At 33.6% G+C, this 22089-nt stretch overlaps 1 protein-coding gene across 2 annotated transcripts; it reads right to left on the bottom strand.

Moving 5' to 3' along the window:
- Window positions 1-386: 386 nt before the first annotated feature.
- LOC125670195 (protein aveugle-like) lies at window positions 387-22065 on the bottom strand. 2 transcript variants are annotated; one of them, XM_048905236.2, is made up of 5 exons: window positions 21857-22065; window positions 17403-17577; window positions 12545-12611; window positions 12356-12432; window positions 387-2491 (listed from the first exon to the last, which is right to left on the bottom strand). In XM_048905236.2, exons 1-5 carry the CDS (start codon window positions 21893-21895, stop codon window positions 2388-2390), a joined length of 462 nt encoding a protein of 153 aa, XP_048761193.1. In that variant the 5' UTR covers window positions 21896-22065; the 3' UTR covers window positions 387-2387. The 2 variants fall into 2 exon arrangements, with proteins under 2 accessions (XP_048761193.1, XP_056018079.1); XM_056162104.1 differs by lacking the exon at window positions 387-2491 and adding an exon at window positions 9729-11802.
- Between the last annotated feature and the right edge of the window lie 24 nt (window positions 22066-22089).

Below are 22089 nucleotides of genomic sequence, written 5' to 3'. Positions count from 1 at the left end.
GATACAATGCATTTATGAATTCACAAACTCATTCATGATTATGATGCAGCATCTAATGAGCGACTAGTTATAATTTTTGCAACAGATCCATTCCTCGGTCATGGGTCTCTATTCTCTTTAAATATGCATGAATGATTCTCATATTGAGTTCATAAAGTCCCTTTTTTAAAAAATTGACAGAGCCTCTCTGATAAAGTTCAGTATGGAAGACTCTACAATCCTTCACAAATTTAAAGCCATATAGCTAATTCTGCTGTCTACTGAAAACTCTTGTTCATTGATCGATCATCCACCATCCATTACCAATCAAGCATTGAATGGAGATTTAAATCAATCTCTGAAGATGCCTATTCTTTATATAAATAGTAAACAGACATTCTTACACATCCATTTTAACACTTGTTTATTATCATTAAAAAGTGATACAAAATCATATACCATACATAATATACAGTCGTTACACAAGATACAATGTAATAACCCAGTAGCGTACACACGTATACATGTAAATATGGTTAATGGAACTAAACATACGGTCATGGCATTTATCCACAAAACTTTGTCATTGCAAAACATAACCTGCCTGTTTTTGCGTGGTTTACTATGCAGAACAGTATATGCAAGATGTATGAAAATGTCTACTTGTTTTCATTGATGGGTGCATAAGAAAAAAGACCACCCAATTTGTATGCATTATCGGTGTTGCAAATATTCATATAAAGTAGATTTCATGTTTGGACACAAAATAGTAGGTTGGTAGATGCAACACTCTGAAGTAAAGAGTTTATAAATTAATCCGATTTTAAGAATTTTTTTATTTTCAGGCCAACAAAACATGTAAAAATAAATATACTTAAATATACTGTTTCTTTGGTGGGTAAAAAAATAACTTCGGTTACAATTCTGTAAATAACAAAAACTAACAAAAATATCATTGCAAACTGCAAAATATACATAAAATTGTTTAAAGTGCACGAAAGTTCTCACAACATTCTTACAGTTAAGAAGAAGAATTATACAACCATATCTCATACGACTTGTTTTGTAGGGGGGGGGGTGTCTTTGATTAATGTAGATGTACATGTATATTCTGTCATGTTTTGATCGGTAATTTTATTGTAGCTTATCATCAATTTGTATGAATTCATTCATACTATGAAAGTCCTAAAAAAATATATTAACAGTTTTGAATACAGAATATAGGAACCATTATTTCGTCTCAGATTCCATCGCAGATTTTGTTTACTGTGTTAACTTGGGCAAGCACATGTAACTATAAACGAATCAGATATAGTGAGTTCAGACACCTAGCGTCATTTTTGAAGGAGGGGGGGGGTAGGGTAGAAAAAAAGGTGTTTTTTTTGTTTTAAAAAATATTTTAGTTAGCAAAAAGTAGTTCTCCTCAACCCTAAAATCAGGGGGTGGGTTGTTGGGGGTTTATATTATTATAACCCTTCAGTACGCTCATTATGTAAGATCAATGCATCGTTTTTAATCTATTATTCACCAATACTGTAAAATGACCAGCTAATAAATCAATGTTTGCATAAGAACTTTGTATGTGATAATAATGGGATACATTAAAGTACATCACATGCTATTAGGGGGAAAGCACCCCCACCCACCCCGTTGCTACGAACCTGAAGATAGGTGCATTAAATGTGATTATTTATGACATTACTGCATAGTGGTTGGTTGGCATAATGACTTGAGAAAATCGAACAAACTAAGTAAATATCCACATATGGTAGAAGAAATACACAGTAATTTGTAGCCATTTGCTTCTAAACATCACAAATTTAATCTAATAATTAACTCATGTTTTTGGTACTATAATCCTCAAATCTGGCAACATTTTTGTATCAAAAATGAATTCTCTTTAGCCATCACTAATTTGTATACAAGAGTTGCCCAAGTAACACATATTTTCGTAACTTCTTTTTCAGGAGAGTTCCGAATTTTTATAGTTCCGACATGTAATGTCATATATTAGCTCATACAACAGTATATATATATATATATATATATATATATATATATATATATATATCACAGAGAAATAGAAACAGCTCCATTGAGGTATGTGACACAGTTCAGTCTTAGTATAGGATGGAAATCAGAATATACACTGTATGTATCAGAATATACACTGTATGTATCAGAATATACACTGTATGTATCAGAATATACATTGTATGTATCAGAATATACACTGCATGTACATGTACATTTGTACTATAACAAAGTCACAATACATGTACTTCATTCAAAGATTAAATGGAACATTAATTTTCAGATGTCAGTCATATAAATGTAATACAAACAATTGTTGATACAAATTGAATACAATCTGACTAGTTGACTGGTAATCCCGACATTTTTGATAGCTAGCTATTATTGGTTTCACTGCGTTTTTCCTTGTTATTTTCTGTGTGCTTTTCCTTGTCCTTCTCTCTGATAGACTGGTATCTACTTTGTGCAAATCCTGTTCCTGTTCAATTAAACTTTGACATTTACTTCCAAAGTCTACATCTCGCCATTTACCATCTGCATCGACTAACAGTCTACACACTAAGTGTGACAATCTTAATGTACATGTACACAGTACAACACACTAGTAGCAAAGTGCTAAGGAAAAACAATTTTGATGCATTATAAATGTAATTTGTTATATCCAGTAAGTCCATAAGTTTTAAAACTACAAAAGATAAGTATTCAAGTACCTATATAAAGTATATTCAATATTCACTAGTATTTTCCAATTCAATAATTCATATCTACAATGCTTACATGTAGAATAATGTATGCCTAGAATTTTTTGGCCTGTATTTATTTTGCCCATATGCATTGAAAAACAAGTTTTTCTCTGTTTTTTGTATTCATTCAAAAATCATTCATTACTACTTTAGGATAATGAGCCCAATTTTGAGTTTGCTACATGAACAAGAATTTCCCAGTATAACGTAGCATAATATTTTACTGTGGACTTTAATGATCTATTAATTAGAAAATGTACATGGTTTCTTTTTTATGAAAAAATAATTACCTTCTTGGTCCATATGTTTTAGATCTGTCATTTCATGTTTTAACCGCTGTCTTAGTAAGATAAGATAAAATAAGATAAGATAAGATATTCTTTATTTCCTCCGACTTAACGGAGAGTTTGTGGAAATTACATGTATCAAACATAGAACATATTTACATAGTGGAGAATATAAGTAACATATAACCATATATTTAGGTAACAAATCATCTAGAACTTTCGGCAATCTACAATAAAGCAACTTCTTATTCTGTATAATGAGAATATGCAAGTTGTAGATAATGTGTATAATAAATCGATATATTTGGGAAAAAATAGAGGAATGGTCCGCTCTCAAGAGTCTGCCAAGAAAGAGCAGTTGGCATTTATCTATATAGCCTTGTATAGTCCAAAGTCCAAGGTTCGATATACTTTCAAGTGAAGGTGAGAATTTCGAAAAACCTTGAACGATCTATTCAAGCTTTTGAATTTTAGTATTTGATAAAGTCGGCCAGAGTTCACAAGAATAGAAGGCAGAAGGCAAAACGATCCTTTTCCATATTTTAGCAGATACAGCTGGGTGTAATCCAGTTTTGTTGACTCCGATTGAATATAACGAATGTATTTTACATCTCACAGTTTTACATACACGTTCTGTTAATTTATAATTTTTCATATTTCCTTGTAAAAGGCATCCAGCGTATACAATTGAGTCACTCTGAGGAATATCATTACCAAAAAGAGTAATACAGTAATCCTTTTTTTGTGATTTACTGAATGTAACAAAAACACTTTTAGATGGATTGTAATGTAGCCTCCATTTGTAAGCATATTATTCGACAATATTTAACATATTTTGTAAGACCTTTGGTGAATAACTAGTAAGTGCAGTATCATCAGCTAATAAAATACCCGGGATATGTACATCTCCAAGTCTTAGTCCATAATTATATTTACACAGTTCATGCAAGAGATCATTTATATATACAAGAAACATAAAAGCACTCAGCACTCTTCCTTGTCCTACACCTTGAGATATTTTAAACAGGCTTGAATTAAGACCTCCAAAAGATACAAAACATTTGCTATCATTATACCAGTATTTTAAAATTTGCCAAAATCTACTGTCAATATTCAGATAATACAATTTAATCAGAAGGCCATTATGCCATATTCGGTCGAAAGCCTTTTCATTGTCTAAAAATGCACAGAAAACCGGTGAACCTCTTGAGATATAATAATTTAAGGCTTCTTTCAAAACAAAGCAAGCTGGAATCGCTCCATATTCGCATCTAAAACCAAACTGTAAATCGTGTGGAAAAGTCACATTATTATGTGTAAAACTTTGTTCAACTCTTGACAAAAGTATTTTTTCAAACAATTTGCTAATTACAGAAGTAAGTGTGATACCTCTATAGTTTGTAGGATTACATTTATCCTTGTTTTTACCTTTGTATATCGATATAATTTTACCTACTCTAAACATTTCAGGTACATATTTACACTCCAATATATTATTGAAGAGTATGCATAAATGTTCAATCAATTTGTTTCCTCCGTGTATAAGATGTTCGTTTGTTAAGAAGTCAGGTCCAGGAGCCTTGCCTTTAGAGAGGTGTTTCACTTGGTCCATAATATCATTTCGAGTTATGTGATCTTCTTTTGGATAAGGTTTATTTTGAAGGTTGATATCCTTTTCTATGCGCTCAATATCATTATCAATGTTTTGCTTGAAATCGTCATCAAATTTATCTGGTACATATTTTTCGTCAGCAAGGTCAGAGTAATAGTCTCTCCATAAGTTACATATGCTTTTGACATCGTCTGTTGTATTACCGTTGTAAGTTAATTTTTGTGAAACTGCTGTTGAAGTACGTTTTGTGTTTCTCCATGCTGTTTTATAGAATGTTCCTATGTCAATTTCTGCAGCTTTGTCTATTTCATCAAATATTGAAAGATTCCAGTCTTTTCTTGCTTGTCTGTGTTGTTGTCTAAAAATCCTTTTTTGGGTTTTGTAATTTACATAAGATGTGCTGTCTTTATTTCTGGGAGATCCTTCTGATTTCCATATTCGTCGTGCACACCTCATTTCATAATGAACAATTTGTAGGTTTGATCTTTTCCAGTAGGGTTTGAGATGGGATCTAAATCTTCCATATGGTATATGTTGGTCTGCGGCAGATAGAAGTGAGGCAGTAATGTGAACAAGGTGTTGGTCAATATCATCTGTGGAAAGATTAGTTACGTTGGATTTATTCAAAAGATGTTGGGTTGTTTCTGTAAAGTTCTTAAGGTTTTTGGGATCAGCAGATGACCATTTAGGAATATTTCTTGACATATCAGGTGGCAGAAGTTGAAAAATATTCGAGGTATTTATTTCACAAAGTAGAGGTGAATGGTCTGATATTTCATATTTGAAGTCGTTAAAGATTTCCTTGTACTTTACTTCACACTCTAGCCATTCAGGAACTAAAATGTAATATATGATAGATTTGGAAGTTTTGTCTTTTGTTTGAAATGTGTATTGATTTTCCATCTTGAATATACTACACAAGTTTCTGTCATGCATTAGTTCTGTAAGAAGCTTTGACTTTGAGCTTGTGGTTTTGTTTATAAAGTCAGTGTTGAAGTCACCGCAAATAAGTACAGGTCCAATGTCACACAGTTCATCAAATAAATCGAAGACTTCTGATAATACATTTTTGTATTCTTTGAATGTACATTTGTAGATGGCAGAAGGCATCCAATTATAAACAGTTCATTTGCACCATAAGCGAGCTTAATACTCATAATTCTTTCACTATATGACCTTACACCCTGAATATTGAATTCAGTGGATTTGCGAATTAAAAAGGCGATTTCTCCTCTTGTAATGTTGTTTTTAGAAATACCAGGAGTAGCAATACTGTATATGGAGTTTGGGAAATATGTATTTAGAATTGATAAGTTGTCCTTACAAAGCCAATGCTCAGAAATAAAGACTATGTCTGAAAAAGACGCTACTTCTGTTAACTCAGGTAAACAGCTAAATACACCGTGTACATTCCAACAAGATAATATCATGAAAGTTATTATTTGAAAAAACGGATTCATAGTCAGTCTTCTGAACGTCCCATGTCTGTATGATCGTTGTTTTCCTGGCGGGCAATCCAATCTCTAACAAGGATTGTTTCAGGCCAAAAGTCAGATTCCTGAGTTTTATCATAATCGTCCTCGTCTATGTTGGCACGGATAACGAAGGTTGGAAATTTCCTCTTTGAATGATGTGCAAGGAGGTAAATACCATGAATGTTTACGCCTCGATGATCACACCATTCCTTTATGTCATCTTTCACCTCTTCATAAGATGTTCCTCTTGCCTTGATATTTGCCAAAACAATACGTCTGCTTTTCCGTTTTCCTCGAACGAATGTATAACCTGTAAACGTTTATTTAGATCTCGGGTTTTCTTGTTTTTTATGTACTCGGTTGATGTTTTCTTTTTTGTAGTAATTTTGTGCACTTTCTACTCTCTTTGAGGATGCAACGCTTGCATATGTAGTTCGCTGATTCTGAAGATTGCTGTCATCAATGCTATCGTCAGAGTTTGACACTGGAGAATAATCGTTTGGGTCTATTGTAGGTGCAGACTGGAATATATAATTAGTCCCAGTCTTTGAATGATCCATGTTGGTATCCATGTTGGTATCGCAATCATCCAGTGTATTTTCCCTACTGCATGTAGGCCCGGCGTCTTTGTTGCTGTCCCAAGAGAGTTGTATAGGATCTGCTTGCATGTCCGCATGGTTCGTAGACTTCGCTTGAACTGCAAGACTTGATATTTTCCGAGTCGTCTTTTGGTTTCTTTCAATTTTCTTAATTTCTCTCATAATATCTGACTTAAGTCCTTTATCTTCTTCACTGTTTTTCAGTCCTTGTTTCAGGTACTTTATTTCCGACTTCAGTTGGGATTCTGAGTTAGCTAAACGGCACTTTTCTTCGTTGAATGATGATATCTCTGCTTGAAGTCACTGATTTCTTCGTTGAATGATGATATCTCTGCTTGAAGTCACTGATTTCTTCGTTGAATGATGATATCTCTGCTTGAAGTCACTGATTTCTTCGTTGAATGATGATATCTCTGCTTGAAGTCACTGATTTCTTCGTTGAATGATGATATCTCTGCTTGAAGTCACTGATTTCTTCGTTGAATGATGATATCTCTGCTTGAAGTCGCTGATTTCTTCGTTGAATGATGATATCTCTGCTTGAAGTCACTGATTTTCTGTTCGGAGGAGTCGTAATTCACTGTTCGTCGACTTCAGCTCTGCAACGAAAACCTTTGTGATTTCCGATAATTGTTCTTTTATTGGGTGTAGCTCAGATTCCAGAATTTCCACAATATCCGAAAACGAAAAGCTTGTTGCGTCACTGTTCACCTGTTTGTCATCTGTATGTAAACTGGTCTCCTGTATACATACACTGTTTTTAAGTCTGTACCTACTCATGACTTCCTTTTGAAACTCGCATGTTGAGACAATACCTTCTCCAAATGCGTAGATATAATATACATCTGTAGCATACTTCTCTGAAAGGGATTTTCCTGTTCTTACTTTTCTACGTTCAGTCAAATATCCTGGTGGAAATTCTTCAAAATTTGCTTTTGCATAGTCGTACATACCTTTCCGTATCTCATTGATATGTTCAGGGTTGTCATCATACTTTTCAATGAGGTTCTGCACGAACGTGTCCTTATCATATTGACCAAACTGTTCTTTAATTTCAGTGTATATCTCACTTTCAATTTCCTCTGAGGCTTGGGTACTGTAGACATTGTCATCATTACTCTCATTTGCATTTCTTTCCTTCATGTTTTGATTTCTTTGGATTTTTCGTGGTTTAGAATGTGTTTGCTATACTGCATATAACTTTTGGCCAAACCTGTATTTCTAAATCCATCGAGCGTGACTCCTTTACAACTGAGTTTCGTTACACCTGAGTGATTTTATGCAGGTAAACAAAAAACCAGTAACCGTAAGTTCATAAAAACTCCTTCAAAATTATTACACATGAATAATTGAACCTATAGATGGATTAAGTAGGATACAACAAGCAATCGTACCAAATATCAGCTATCAATTCACTCTGGAAATGTGATTTTCAGAACCTATATTAGTCCCGGTTCTCACCTGCCCAGCATTATCGAGGGGCTCCATACGGGTTGTGATCAGTGGGATCAGATGCCTAGGAGGAGTAAGCATCCCCCTGTTGACCGGTCACACTTCTCGATAACCACTGGCCATGATTATCCATATCAAAATAGGCAAGAATTATAATGTAGTGCAGATATATATCTGGTCAAATCATGGTCCCTGGAGCTATAAGGTGGGGTTAAAAATAGGGAATTAAAGTTATACATGAAAAAAATATGTAGTACAGTTTAATAAAAATCTTTTTCAAGAGTATCAGGGTCACATTAAATCATGTTAATAAGCAAGCATTCCCAAGTTGTGTGAATTCAGTAACCCTGGGGTTAAGGTGGGGACTAAAATCCGGGGTCAACAGAACAGCAAGGCTATGCAAGGAATATTGATAAGGAAGTTTCCCTATGGTGTATGGATTCAACTTCAGACCCTGTGAGATTAGGATGGGGTCAAAAATTTCCATGGCAATAAAGAAGATACAAAAAAACCTTTTAAAAATCTCTTAAAGAAGAGCAGAACCAAGATTGCTCAGGTGAGCATTGTGGCTCATGGGTTTCTTGTTTTAAAAGATATACCAGTGTACCAAGTTTGATGACTGTCAAGCAAAGGATTCTCAAGACATTGAGTGGTCAATATATTCCTATGTGCAGTTTGACCCTTGACCATGTGACCTCAAAATCAATAGGGGTCATCTACTCCTTTTAAAGCCTAAGAATGAAATGGAGATCTGAAATTCTGCTGTAAAAGGTATGTGGTGTGATTATTCAAATTTCATAACATACTATGCCATAGCGTATGAATTTACACCATATCGGTAGCTTGAAATTAGTTTGAAACCCTTTCATGCCATGGCTGTGTCAAACTTACGACATAAAAATAGGCAGTGATTGCTCCTTCACCAAACATACAGCAACTAAATGCGAGAGCAACAGGTGTTTCAGATATGACCTTAAAATAGAGGTTCTGTCGCGGGACAGGTGTTGGCACATTAAAGAACCATCACAGCTAAGCTTGGGTCTAAATTTGTGGTACTTCACCGACAGTTGGTGATGTCTCAATATGAGTGAAAAATTCTCCAAGGAACGTAAAACAAATCAACAAAAGCATGGTAACTTTTCTGTAGTTCAAACTTGCACGGATATAATGCATTTATGAATTCACAAACTCATTCATGATTATGATGCAGCATCTAATGAGCGACTAGTTATAATTTTTGCAACAGATCCATTCCTCGGTCATGGGTCTCTATTCTCTTTAAATATGCATGAATGATTCTCATATTGAGTTCATAAAGTCCCTTTTTTAAAAAATTGACAGAGCCTCTCTGATAAAGTTCAGTATGGAAGACTCTACAATCCTTCACAAATTTAAAGCCATATAGCTAATTCTGCTGTCTACTGAAAACTCTTGTTCATTGATCGATCATCCACCATCCATTACCAATCAAGCATTGAATGGAGATTTAAATCAATCTCTGAAGATGCCTATTCTTTATATAAATAGTAAACAGACATTCTTACACATCCATTTTAACACTTGTTTATTATCATTAAAAAGTGATACAAAATCATATACCATACATAATATACAGTCGTTACACAAGATACAATGTAATAACCCAGTAGCGTACACACGTATACATGTAAATATGGTTAATGGAACTGATCATACGGTCATGGCATTTATCCACAAAACTTTGTCATTGCAAAACATAACCTGCCTGTTTTTGCGTGGTTTACTATGCAGAACAGTATATGCAAGATGTATGAAAATGTCTACTTGTTTTCATTGATGGGTGCATAAGAAAAAAGACCACCCAATTTGTATGCATTATCGGTGTTGCAAATATTCATATAGTAGATTTCATGTTTGGACACAAAATAGTAGGTTGGTAGATGCAACACTCTGAAGTAAAGAGTTTATAAATTAATCCGATTTTAAGAATTTTTTTATTTTCAGGCCAACAAAACATGTAAAAATAAATATACTTAAATATACTGTTTCTTTGGTGGGTAAAAAAATAACTTCGGTTACAATTCTGTAAATAACAAAAACTAACAAAAATATCATTGCAAACTGCAAAATATACATAAAATTGTTTAAAGTGCACGAAAGTTCTCACAATATTCTTACAGTTAAGAAGAAGAATTATACAACCATATCTCATACGACTTGTTTTGTAGGGGGGGGGGGGGGTGTCTTTGATTAATGTAGATGTACATGTATATTCTGTCATGTTTTGATCGGTAATTTTATTGTAGCTTATCACCAATTTGTATGAATTCATTCATAATATGAAAGTCCTAAAAAAATATACTTACAGTTTTGAATACAGAATATAGGAACCATTATTTCGTCTAAGATTCCATCACAGATTTTGTTTACTGTGTTAACTTGGGCAAGCACATGTAACTATAAATGAATCAGATACAGTGAGTTCAGGCACCTAGCATCATTTTTGAAAGGGGAGGGGGGGGGGGGGGCAGAAAAAAAGGTGGGTTTTTTGTTTTAAAAAATATTTTAGTTAGCAAAAAGTAGTTCTCCTCAACCCTAAAATCAGGGGGTGGGTTGTTGGGGGTTTATATTATTATAATCCTTCAGTACGCTCATTATGTAAGATCAATGCATCATTTTTAATCTATTATTCACCAATACTGTAAAATGACCAGCTAATAAATTAATGTTTGCATAAGAACTTTGTATGTGATAATAATGGGATACATTAAAGTACATCACATGCTATTAGGGGGAAAGCACCCCCACTCACCCCGTTGCTACGAACCTGAAGATAGGTGCATTAAATGTGATTATTTATGACATTACTGCATAGTGGTTGGTTGGCATAATGACTTGAGAAAATTGAACAAACTAAGTAAATATCCACATATGGTAGAAGAAATACACAGTAATTTGTAGCCATTTGCTTCTAAACATCACAAATTTAATCTAATAATTAACTCATGTTTTTGGTACTACATTGTATAATCTTCAAATCTGGCAATATTTTTGTATCAAAAATGAATTCTCTTTAGCCATCACTAATTTGTATACAAGAGTTGCCCAAGTAACACATATTTTCGTAACTTCTTTTTCAGAAGAGTTCCGATTTTTTATAGTTCCGACATGTAATGTCATATATTAGCTCATACAACAGTGTATATATATATATATATATATCACAGAGAAATAGAAACAGCTCCATTGAGGTATGTGACACAGCTCAATCTTAGTATAGGATGGAAATCAGAATATACACTGTATGTATCAGAATATACACTGTATGTATCAGAATATACATTGTATGTATCAGAATATACACTGCATGTACATGTACATTTGTACTATAACAAAGTCACAATACATGTACTTCATTCAAAGATTAAATGGAACATTAATTTTCAGATGTCAGTCATATAAATGTAATACAAACAATTGTTGATACAAATTGAATACAATCTGACTAGTAGACTGGTAATCCCGACATTTTTGATAGCTAGCTATTATTGGTTTCACTGCGTTTTTCCTTGTTATTTTCTGTGTGCTTTTCCTTGTCTTTCTCTCTGATAGACTGGTATCTACTTTGTGCAAATCCTGTTCCTGTTCAATTAAACTTTGACATTTACTTCCAAAGTCTACATCTCGCCATTTACCATCTGCATCGACTAACAGTCTACACACTAAGTGTGACAATCTTAATGTACATGTACACAGTACAACACACTAATAGCAAAGTGCTAAGGAAAAACAATTTTGATGCATTATAAATGTAATTTGTTATATCCAGTAAGTCCATAAGTTTTAAAACTACAAAAGATAAGTATTCAAGTACCTATATAAAGTATATTCAATATTCACTAGTATTTTCCAATTCAATAATTCATAACTACAATGCTTACATGTAGAATAATGTATGCCTAGAATTTTTTGGCCTGTATTTATTTTGCCCATATGCATTGAAAAACAAGTTTTTCTCTGTTTTGTATTCATTCAAAAATCATTCATTACTACTTTAGGATAATGAGCCCAATTTTGAGTTTGCTACATGAACAAGAATTTCCCAGTATAACGTAGCATAATATTTTACTGTGGACTTTAATGATCTATTAATTAGAAAATGTACATGGTTTCTTTTTTATGAAAAAATAATTACCTTCTTGGTCCATATTTTTTAGATCTGTCATTTCATGTTTTAACCTCTGTCTTAGTATGTGTTGCATTAATTCTCTTCTGAAATAATGATTAATGTTCAAAGGTACATTACTTATATATCTGTATAAGGGTCAGAAGCAAGCTCGTTCATAAAGTGTTCTGAAACATCAGAAAATGGTCCTACACGTACCTGTGGGCTGGATTCACAATGCCAATTTTCTCGAGCTTAATGTCATTCATCCTAATAAGTGTCCTCCCTGCATAAAAATAACCTTAAGCTTAAGGCATTATGTTCATTACTGCATAAGTCTGGGTATCCTTGATATAAATAATGGACATTTATAAATATCAGTTGTACCTAGGTGTTCAGAAGGACTGAACATTGACCAAAATAACTTCCATGTTATTTTGAAATACTAGTAAACACATGTACCGGTAACAACAGGCCCATGGGCCACATCACTCACCTGAATCACCTTGGCCCTGCCATTGTTCAGCTGTTGTGATTTTTAAAAGATATTTTTTTTATCAATCTTTATTCCCATGAAAAATGTTGACCCCATATTGTGGCCCCCAACCTAGCCCCAAAGGATCACAACAAAAATGCAATGACATTCATAAAGCACATAAATGCCTCAACACCAATATGACTAACATGCTCATGCTGCTCTGGATAAGACAAAGGTCACAGATCATGGTATGATACAAAAGACCTTGCCATAAGAAATCTATAAACAAAATATGAAAGCTCTATATTCAATAGTTAAGGAGATATTGAATAGGTAAGATTTTTATCAAAAGTAGGTCAAACTTCTGGGTCAAGGTCACAAGGTCAAATATGGAAGTAAATGAAGGTCTTGCCATAAAAATCTATATACAAAATATAAAAGCTCTTCCATACATAGTTCAGGAAATACTGAGTAGGTCAGTTTTTTTTAAAGAAAGTAGGCCAAGGTCACAAGATCAAATATGACTGTATCACAAGGTTGTCTTATCATAAAGAATCTATATACAAAATATGAAAGCCCTACCTTGAATACTTCTGACAATATTTAATAGCGAGCGCAGCGAGTCAGCGCGGAGCGCTTGCTCATACTGCGAGCTCTAATGACTAGAGCGCGGGAAATAATCCGAGCTAAATCTCAACCTCTAACAAGAATTTTTTTTTGACGCCAATCCCAGAAGTCCCTCGTACAAAATGGTGGATGGTTCGATACGTAAAATAATAATTAAAAAAAATCTTTGAAGTATTACAAACTTTTCTTATTTGAAAGGAAAGGATGAAAATCATATTGTTCCCCCTTTCTTTTTCTTTTTAAAATATTGTCTAAAGAAATGTAAACAGTCACGTCACAACTACCAGGCTACATCACAACACGCTCGTTGCTTTTCCCGCTAAACTGGTTCCTACATTGGCGAGAAGAGCAAGACAGTAATCCTACGTATTGACAGTGAACCAGATCAGTTTTCCTTGTTTTCAATATACATTTTTTGAAAACGTATTCAGATATGCTGCGCTCGCTCCAACGGTCACACCGTAATCATATTAGGTTACATTTTCTTAAAAGTAGGTCAAAGTTGAAGGTTATTAGGTCAAAAGTTATAGTATGAAATAAAAGGTATTGTCATAAAAAATTTATAAACAAAATATGAAAGATCTGTCTTAAATTGTTCAGGAGATATTGAATCGGTCAAATTTTTCTAAAGTAGGTCCAACTCCATAACTGCCATAATCTATATACAAAAAATTAAAGCCCCACCTAAAATTACTCTGAATATATTTTGTAGGTTATATTTTCTTAAAAGTAGGTCAAACTCCAAGTTCAAGCTCAAAGGTCATGATATGAAATAAACTGTCTTACCATAAGAAATATGCATACGAAATGTGAAAGATCTACCTTCAGGACATATTGAATAGGACTAAGGTCAAATTTTTATAAAGAGTAGGTCAAACTTCCAGATCAAGGTCACAAGATCACACACCATTGCATCACCTGAAAGGTCTTTCTGTAAGGAATGTATATATGTTCAAGAATTAATTTATTTTAAAAAATTCCAATATATAAGCATATACATACATCTTTTTGATCCCCTATGGTGGCCCCATCCTACCACCTGGGACTAAGAATTGCACAAATTTGGATCTACTCTATGTCAGAAAGCTGCCATGAAAATTTCCACTTTTATGGTCTTGTGGTTTTTGAAAAGAAGATTTTTAAAGATTTTCCTTATATACTTGTATGTAAAAGTTTGATTACCTATCGTGGCCCCACCCTACCCTCAGGGGCCATGGTTTTACAAACTTAAATCTGCACTATGTCAAGAATCTTTCATGTAAATTTGAACTTTTCTGGCCCAGTGGTTATAAAGAAGATTTTTCCTGTATATTCCCATGTAAAACTTTGATCCCCTATTGTGGCCCCAACCTATGCCTGGAGGCCATGATTTTAACAAACTTGAATCTGCACTATGTCGGAGACCTGCCATGTAAATTTGAACTTTCCTGGTTTAGTGGTTCTTGAGAAGAAGATTTCCCCTAATTATATTTGTATGTAAAACTTTGACCCCCTATTGTGGACCAACCCTATCCCCCTGGGTCATGATTTTAACAAACTTGAATCTGCACTATGTCACAGAGCTTTCATGTAAATATTTCAGCTTTTCTGGCCCAGTGGTTCTTGAAAAGATATTTAAATGGCTGCACCATATATTGGGATTTTTGTGATTATCTCCCCTTTAAAGGGGGCATGACTCTACTTTTGAACAAGAGCTATAGCGCTTTTGTTGACAAAACGGTCGACTCAGAAATCTAAAGGGAAAACACCTATCTCCAATAATAGACTGGCGCGTTATTTTTAAATATAAGGCCAACGTTTTTAATGTTTCGTTAACCAAGATAAATAACTGTTGCAGTTTAGCATTACTGACATTTATATGAGTCATTCTTTAATCAATAAACCATGTTCCTATGTGGAATGATGAACAGTACAATATTTTCATATGTGCATTCATATCACACAACAACCCTTTTACATATGGCATTACTTAGCTCACTGTCTTTTTCTAACATGACTGCAGCATCTTTAATATATTTCATCAGTTCATTTGCCTTTGGTTGATAATTCGAGTGTAATTAGCTTTGCCTAAATATCATATGACAGTTGCTACATGAGTTTTTAATATTTACTTTTGAGAAGTCAAACTGTATAACAGTTATTTTCCTCCCTTGACCTATTTTAATTATTACATAGTGTACATTTGTGTCCCTTTTCTTGTAGTACTATTTGTTTAGCTTTTCATCAGCCACATTACGATTTGAAAATCCTGTGCATACAGGAACATATTAGTGTAAACAAACGGAACTACAGTGATCTCAGAATGAATTCCTTTTCTTTAAGTTGTAATTTGCAAATATTGGAAGTTATGATAAAAATGACTGATATTTGTTAGAATATATGCCTACTCAAAAGCGGTAAATCTAGTACTGTGTTGTAAATACAAAAACCGAAAACGGACACTTTTCATTCAATGCATGATTTTATAAAGGTACTTTTTAAAAAAATGATGTTGAATAAATCTTTATGTTTAACTAGAAGTATTTCTTCTTTTTCATAGTTTTAATGATTCCAAAATATACATGTAGGCCTATATAGTGTACTCCCGACGGTCCTAGTTTACGATCGATGATTTATAGATAATATCAAAACCGACGAACAGAACAACTTCATTCTTTTCGGGAACATTCTTTATGTCCAAATTGATCCACACAATAAAAAAACAACAATAATAATATATATAAATTCTTAAACTTGAAATATCGCCTACTCAAAATGGGTCATTTATAACCAATTTTCCACTTCGGATGAAAGTGAAAGTGAAAACCTTTACATAGCAAATTAGTTTAATTACCATCTAATGTGCGGCAAGCCGCATTGCCTTTAAATTTTGAACAAAAAAAGTCAAGGTGTGAATTAAAATTTTCGGGGGGGTTGGGTTAATGGGGGCAAATCAATAATTTTAAAATAAATGACATTTCGAAATTCCAAGCAGGTGTTATATTATTTAAAACAAAATCTATTTACGATTTTTAAAATTTTTTTTTAAATATATTTGTATCTAAAATCATATATTTTTAGTATATTTTCTAAAATTCGGGTTGGAATTTTCTTCCTTCCCCAACAAAACAATATCTAATAGGAAATTTGAAGGACCAATTTTACAAAAAGAAATTAATTTATCTTGATTTTCAAATGATGAAAATTTACATATATTAAAGTTCAGAATTTGTTATATTGTTAAAAATCGTATATCAACAAAATCACATACATTTTGAATATTTTCTATTATTATAAAAAAAAAATTAAATACCGTACTATCTTTTATTTTATTTTTATTCTTAAATAGAATTATTTTTTGCGAAAAATAAACGTACATAATTGAAACAGAACAGAACACATAATTTAGTACGTTTGACTAAAAAACCATAACAAATCGGGCAATATGTAAAATGGAGTATTTGCAATTTTTCAGACCTGTTACGTTACATCTACTATATACTCTATATAATCACGGTGATGTTTATTTATGCTTATCAAATAAAGATACTATCAACATTATCATATAGATATCTTTATTGAGTAATTTGGGTAAACACAAATATAAACTGACATTGTATAGCAGAATATTTGTAAAATATGATATTCAAGAAAAAAATACTTATGTAGGCGAAATTGCATACCAAGTGCGCTATACTTCTTTGAATCCCCTTTACCAAAGGATGCTTTTTGCCAAGTTTCATTGAAATTGGTAACATGGTTCTGGAGAAGTATATAATATGAAAAGTTTACAGACAGACAATGGACAATGGGTGATCAAAAAAGTTCACTTGAGCTTCAGCTCCGATGAGCTAAAAATAACTTCAATATGCACAGTGTTAAAGGCAAAGTCTCATGGGTACTGGGACAAATGTTCCAGATTCCCAGCAATGATTTCATTACTTTCACATAATGATTTTTTTCTCTTCAAAAAGTATTCTCTACAAAACATACCAGTGACCTCTTGCTGCAGAAAAAGTTCTCCATACTTTTCATGGAGAGCACCACACCATTTCTTCATCCACTTGTTCACATCAGCACAGTCCCAGAAGTACAGAGGTTTTGGTTTACTCTTGTTCACCTTTTTGCCATGAGGATGAACAGAGCTGACTTGGTCTCTAGCTTTGGACTGTCACAAAATATAATCAATATCAAAATGCAAATATGTACTTAAAAGCATCATATTGTTATGCTATCTTGACATTTATGTAAATAAATCTAATACTTGAATAATAATAAATGTGAAATATTTAATGAAGACACTATATATACAAACATTAAAAGCAGGAGATGATTCTTCACTTTATGAATATTAAATCTTACCATGACAAAAAATGACCTCAAAGTACCAGGTAAGCAAACAAATTTTAATTGGCGAAATGCCAATGTTATTATCAATTTGTAAAGTTTTTGAATTTTATATGTGATATACACAGAGATAATATTTTAATAGCTTCCCTGTTCTAATTGACAAGTAATTGCAGCATTTATCATTGAGTATTTCCTTAAAAAAGTATATAATCAGACTAATAGAACTTCAGCCAAAAATAAGTGGTCAATTTCATTTTTCACTATATATAATACCCGGTACATATATTTCATCTCACTTTTTTAAAAACTCCAATCCATCGATTCTACTCTTTGGATGATTTTGATTACATAATTAAAAAGTCAATGAATTTTTTATGTTAATATAGTGTTATTCAGGGTTTTCAATAAGTAACTAGATGTGTCGGCAAGACACGAATGCCTCTGCCTGTAGTAAAGTCAAATCTAGGAAATCCATTGAATCATAGCATTGAATGTGGTATTCAGATCAACGAACCGGAACAAAACTCAAACTTGATCTGTAACTCATCAATAAACCTGCATACAAAAATCAGTTCAATATATCAAGGCATTCAGAAAAAAAGTCCACAAAATTGGTTGTTAACAGTATTTGTTTAAAGTGGCACGACTCCATTTAAAATCAACGAACCAGAACAAACCTCACACTTGATCTGTAACATAACAATATACACCTGCCTACAAACTCGATCTGTAACATAACAATATACACCTGCCTACAAACTCGATCTGTAACATAACAACATACACCTGCCTACAAACTCGATCTGTAACATAACAATATACACCTGCCTACAAACTCGATCTGTAACATAACAACATACACCTGCCTACAAACTCGATCTGTAACATAACAATATACACCTGCCTACAAACTCGATCTGTAACATAACAATATACACCTGCCTACAAACTCGATCTGTAACATAACAATATACACCTGCCTACAAACTCGATCTGTAACATAACAATATACACCTGCCTACAAAAAATCAATTGAATATCTAAAGGTGTTTAGAAAAAATTCTGGAAAACTGGTCCTAACATTAACTAAAGGGACACAAGTCACACAACTCCCTCAAAAATCAATGAACCGGAGAAAAAAACTCCATTGCTATCTGTAACTCATCAATATACACCAGCATACTAAACAAGATGTGTTAATGAAACACAAATGCCCCCAATAATAGCCAATTCTGAAGATGACCAAGATCACAAGGACAAATATCTTGGTACCAGTAGAAAGAATGCTCATGTACAATATGAAAGCTCTAATATTTACCATTTAGAAGTTATGACCAATGTAAATTTTTTAAAAAGTAGGTCAAATGTCAAGGTCAAAAGGTTTAGTACCAACTGAAAGGTCTTGTCACAAGGAATACTCAAGTAAAATATCAAAGCTCTATCACTTACTGTTCAAAAGTTATTAGCAAGGTTAAAGTTGTCAAAAAGTAGGTCAAACTCCAAGGTCAAGGTCACAGGGTCAATAATGTTGGTACCCAAGGAAAGGTCTTGTCACAAGGAATACTCATGTAAAATATCAAAGCTCTATCACTTAATGTTCAAAAGTTATTTGCAAGGTTAAAGTTTTCAAAAAGTAGGTCAAATTCCAAGGTGAAGGTCACAGGGTAAAAAATGTTGGTACCCACGGAAAGGTCTTGTCACAACAAATACTCAAGTGAAATATCAAAGCTCTATCACTTACTGTTCAAAAGTTATTAGCAAGGTAAAAGTTTTCAAAAAGTAGGTCAAACTCCAAGGTCAAGGTCACAGCCTCACAGGGTCAAAAATATTGGTACCCCCCGGAAAGGTCTTGTCACAAGGAATACTCATGTGAAATATCAAAGCTCTATAACTTACTGTTCAAAAGTTATTAGCAAGGTTAAAGTTTCAGACAGAATGACAGACAGGACAAAAACAATATGCCCCCCGATCTTCGATCTCGGGGGCATGAAAATAAATTCAATATCTCAAGACGTTTAGAAAAAGAGTCTGTAAATCTGGGTTTCGCAGAAGGACAGACAAAACTACAAGCCCTGACCACTTTAAGGCGGGGGCATAATAAGTAAGCAGATGAATTTAGAATTGGAGACAGGTCAAGTTGATTAATAATTTATATTTATATTAATTGTTATATAGCTATATTTTATCAAAAATTGTGCATTTCTTGATAAATCATCTCATTACTATTTTTTCTGGTGATGCGTAATTTTATTTTAAATAACACAAACACTTACATGAATGACGGATATCAACAACCATTTATGTTTTATAATTCTTTTTTTATAGATATTCAGAATCAAATAAATGCTTTCACAATCACTCATTGAAATACAACAACAATATAGACATGTGGTAAAAAATTGGAAGACTTTAAACTTAGACCTGCAGTATGTATGTTATGGATTAGTAGGAAGAGGGTCAAGAGACCCAACACTACACCATATCAGTCTTCGACGTTAACCGGTGGCCCGATGCCAGTAAAATCGGGATCGGGCTTCTAAAAATATTTAACCCAGGAGTCCGGCGGGCCTGTAAATGTTTTATTGTATGTGTTGTATATATTACAAATAAAGTGTGAGATTGACTCAGACTTTCGCATCGATTATTTTTCAACCATGCTGCCTTTTCTGAAGTATAGGGAGGCACGGGCACTGGAAGTTAATGTAAATATATAGTATGTGCATGTATAAAAAATACATGCACATACTATATATTTACATTAACTTCCAGTGCCCATGTAGGGAGGGGAGTCGTCCGTGAAATTCAAAACCTCACAAGCGTATTTAGCAATCACAACCATCAGATCCAAATAAAGAAAAATGGTCGCACAAGCCAAGGAGAAAAGAGAACGAAAATCCATGCCCCATTGGACCAAGGGTGGGCCTTTGCTAAGATTTAATTCTTGAGAAAACAAAATGTTTTGTACGTGGTGATTACAAAATAAAGCAGATTCTGAACAGGAGCTGCTGATGTCATCTGCGAGATTAATATTTTGAAAAATAAGATATGTAATCCTTTTAATGTCAGTTGTATATTTTCCTACAGTAGAACATACATGTATCTATAGTGTAGAATCAGCATGCAACACCTTGCAAATGACAAGTGGTCAAATTAGATAAAATATTTTGGGCCATTAAAATATTGCTCGGGCTTGCAAAATTATTATACTGGGAGGCCCGAAGGGCCTGTGCTTCACAAAGTTTTTCGTGAAGACTGCCATATAGCCCAAGTCAGTCCAAACAATGCCTTTTGGCCCACTAGACTCAGAAATCACGAGGGGGGGGGGGGGGAATCATAGCTTTAAATAAAACATGAAAAAGAGCACTAATTCATTCTTTTAATATTAGCTTGTATGTTTTCATTTTAGCAAGTGGATTTTATATCCAAAGGCTAAAATTAGCCCTGTGGTAGAAAAAGTAAATTTCCATTTTCCACCCCTAAGCCATGACTAATCTGAATACTGTACAACTTGACCTACAGTACATTGACAATTCAAATAATACTTTTACTGTCAGTCAAATGTGTGGGGGCAGAGAGGGAGAAGGGGGATCATGAAGAGATGCCCTCCATCTGTCTGCCCCTACGTATGACATCCTCTTGATACAGTAAAATACAATTTTGATCAAGTTAACTACACAAATGAAGCTGAAGATCATATTTGCATAATCATCGTAGCCATTTCTAATTTCACCTCTTCAACGGTTGTCCCGCATATCAAATCACAGGAACCGGTAATTTTGTGTGTAATATTAATAGTAGGTGTCTATATCACACTACCCCCTAATAAAAAAAACACATTGGTGTCTTATATGGTGCGGGGTAGACCCCTACTATTATTATCACAGACAAAATCATCGGTTCCAGTGTGAACAATTTGTCTCCTAGTACTATACAACTGTACAATGTGACGTTTTCTCTTGAAAGTAAGAGGAAATTGATATAATCCACCAAATACGGAGAAATCGTCTAATATTTTGGCACACTTGAACTAAAGTAAATAAAACATAACAAACGCCCTAAGCTACAGCAGTATGGACTTCACACTTAACTTACTGTACCTGCTGACGCGCCTCACTTGCTCTTAGTTCAGAGTTCATTACTCCCTAATTGAGAAAATCCGACACCATTATTACTTGATTTTGTGAATGAATTAAGTCATTTTTTGATCGTCTGCGTTCATGATAATAATAAAAGAGCTCATATACATATATATATCCCTGTTGAGACCGTCTCAACAGGGAACCAAAATGTAAACGGATATTGGTGTGGGAATAGTGCAGAGAAAACCATT

The sequence above is a fragment of the Ostrea edulis genome, chromosome 4 (assembly GCF_947568905.1).
Source record: "Ostrea edulis chromosome 4, xbOstEdul1.1, whole genome shotgun sequence".
NCBI lineage: Eukaryota > Metazoa > Mollusca > Bivalvia > Ostreida > Ostreidae > Ostrea > Ostrea edulis.
This window is presented reverse-complemented; position numbering and strand designations above follow the sequence as displayed.

Coding starts and splice junctions, on each gene's coding strand:
- LOC125670195 (XM_048905236.2), bottom strand. CDS start 21,895: ATGAACTCTGAACTAAGAGCAAGTGAGGCGCGTCAGCAG. Junction 17,578..21,856: donor CAAGTGAGGCGCGTCAGCAG/GTACAGTAAGTT, acceptor ATTTTGTGACAG/TCCAAAGCTAGAGACCAAGT. Junction 12,433..12,544: donor ATTGTGAATCCAGCCCACAG/GTACGTGTAGGA, acceptor TCATTATTTCAG/AAGAGAATTAATGCAACACA.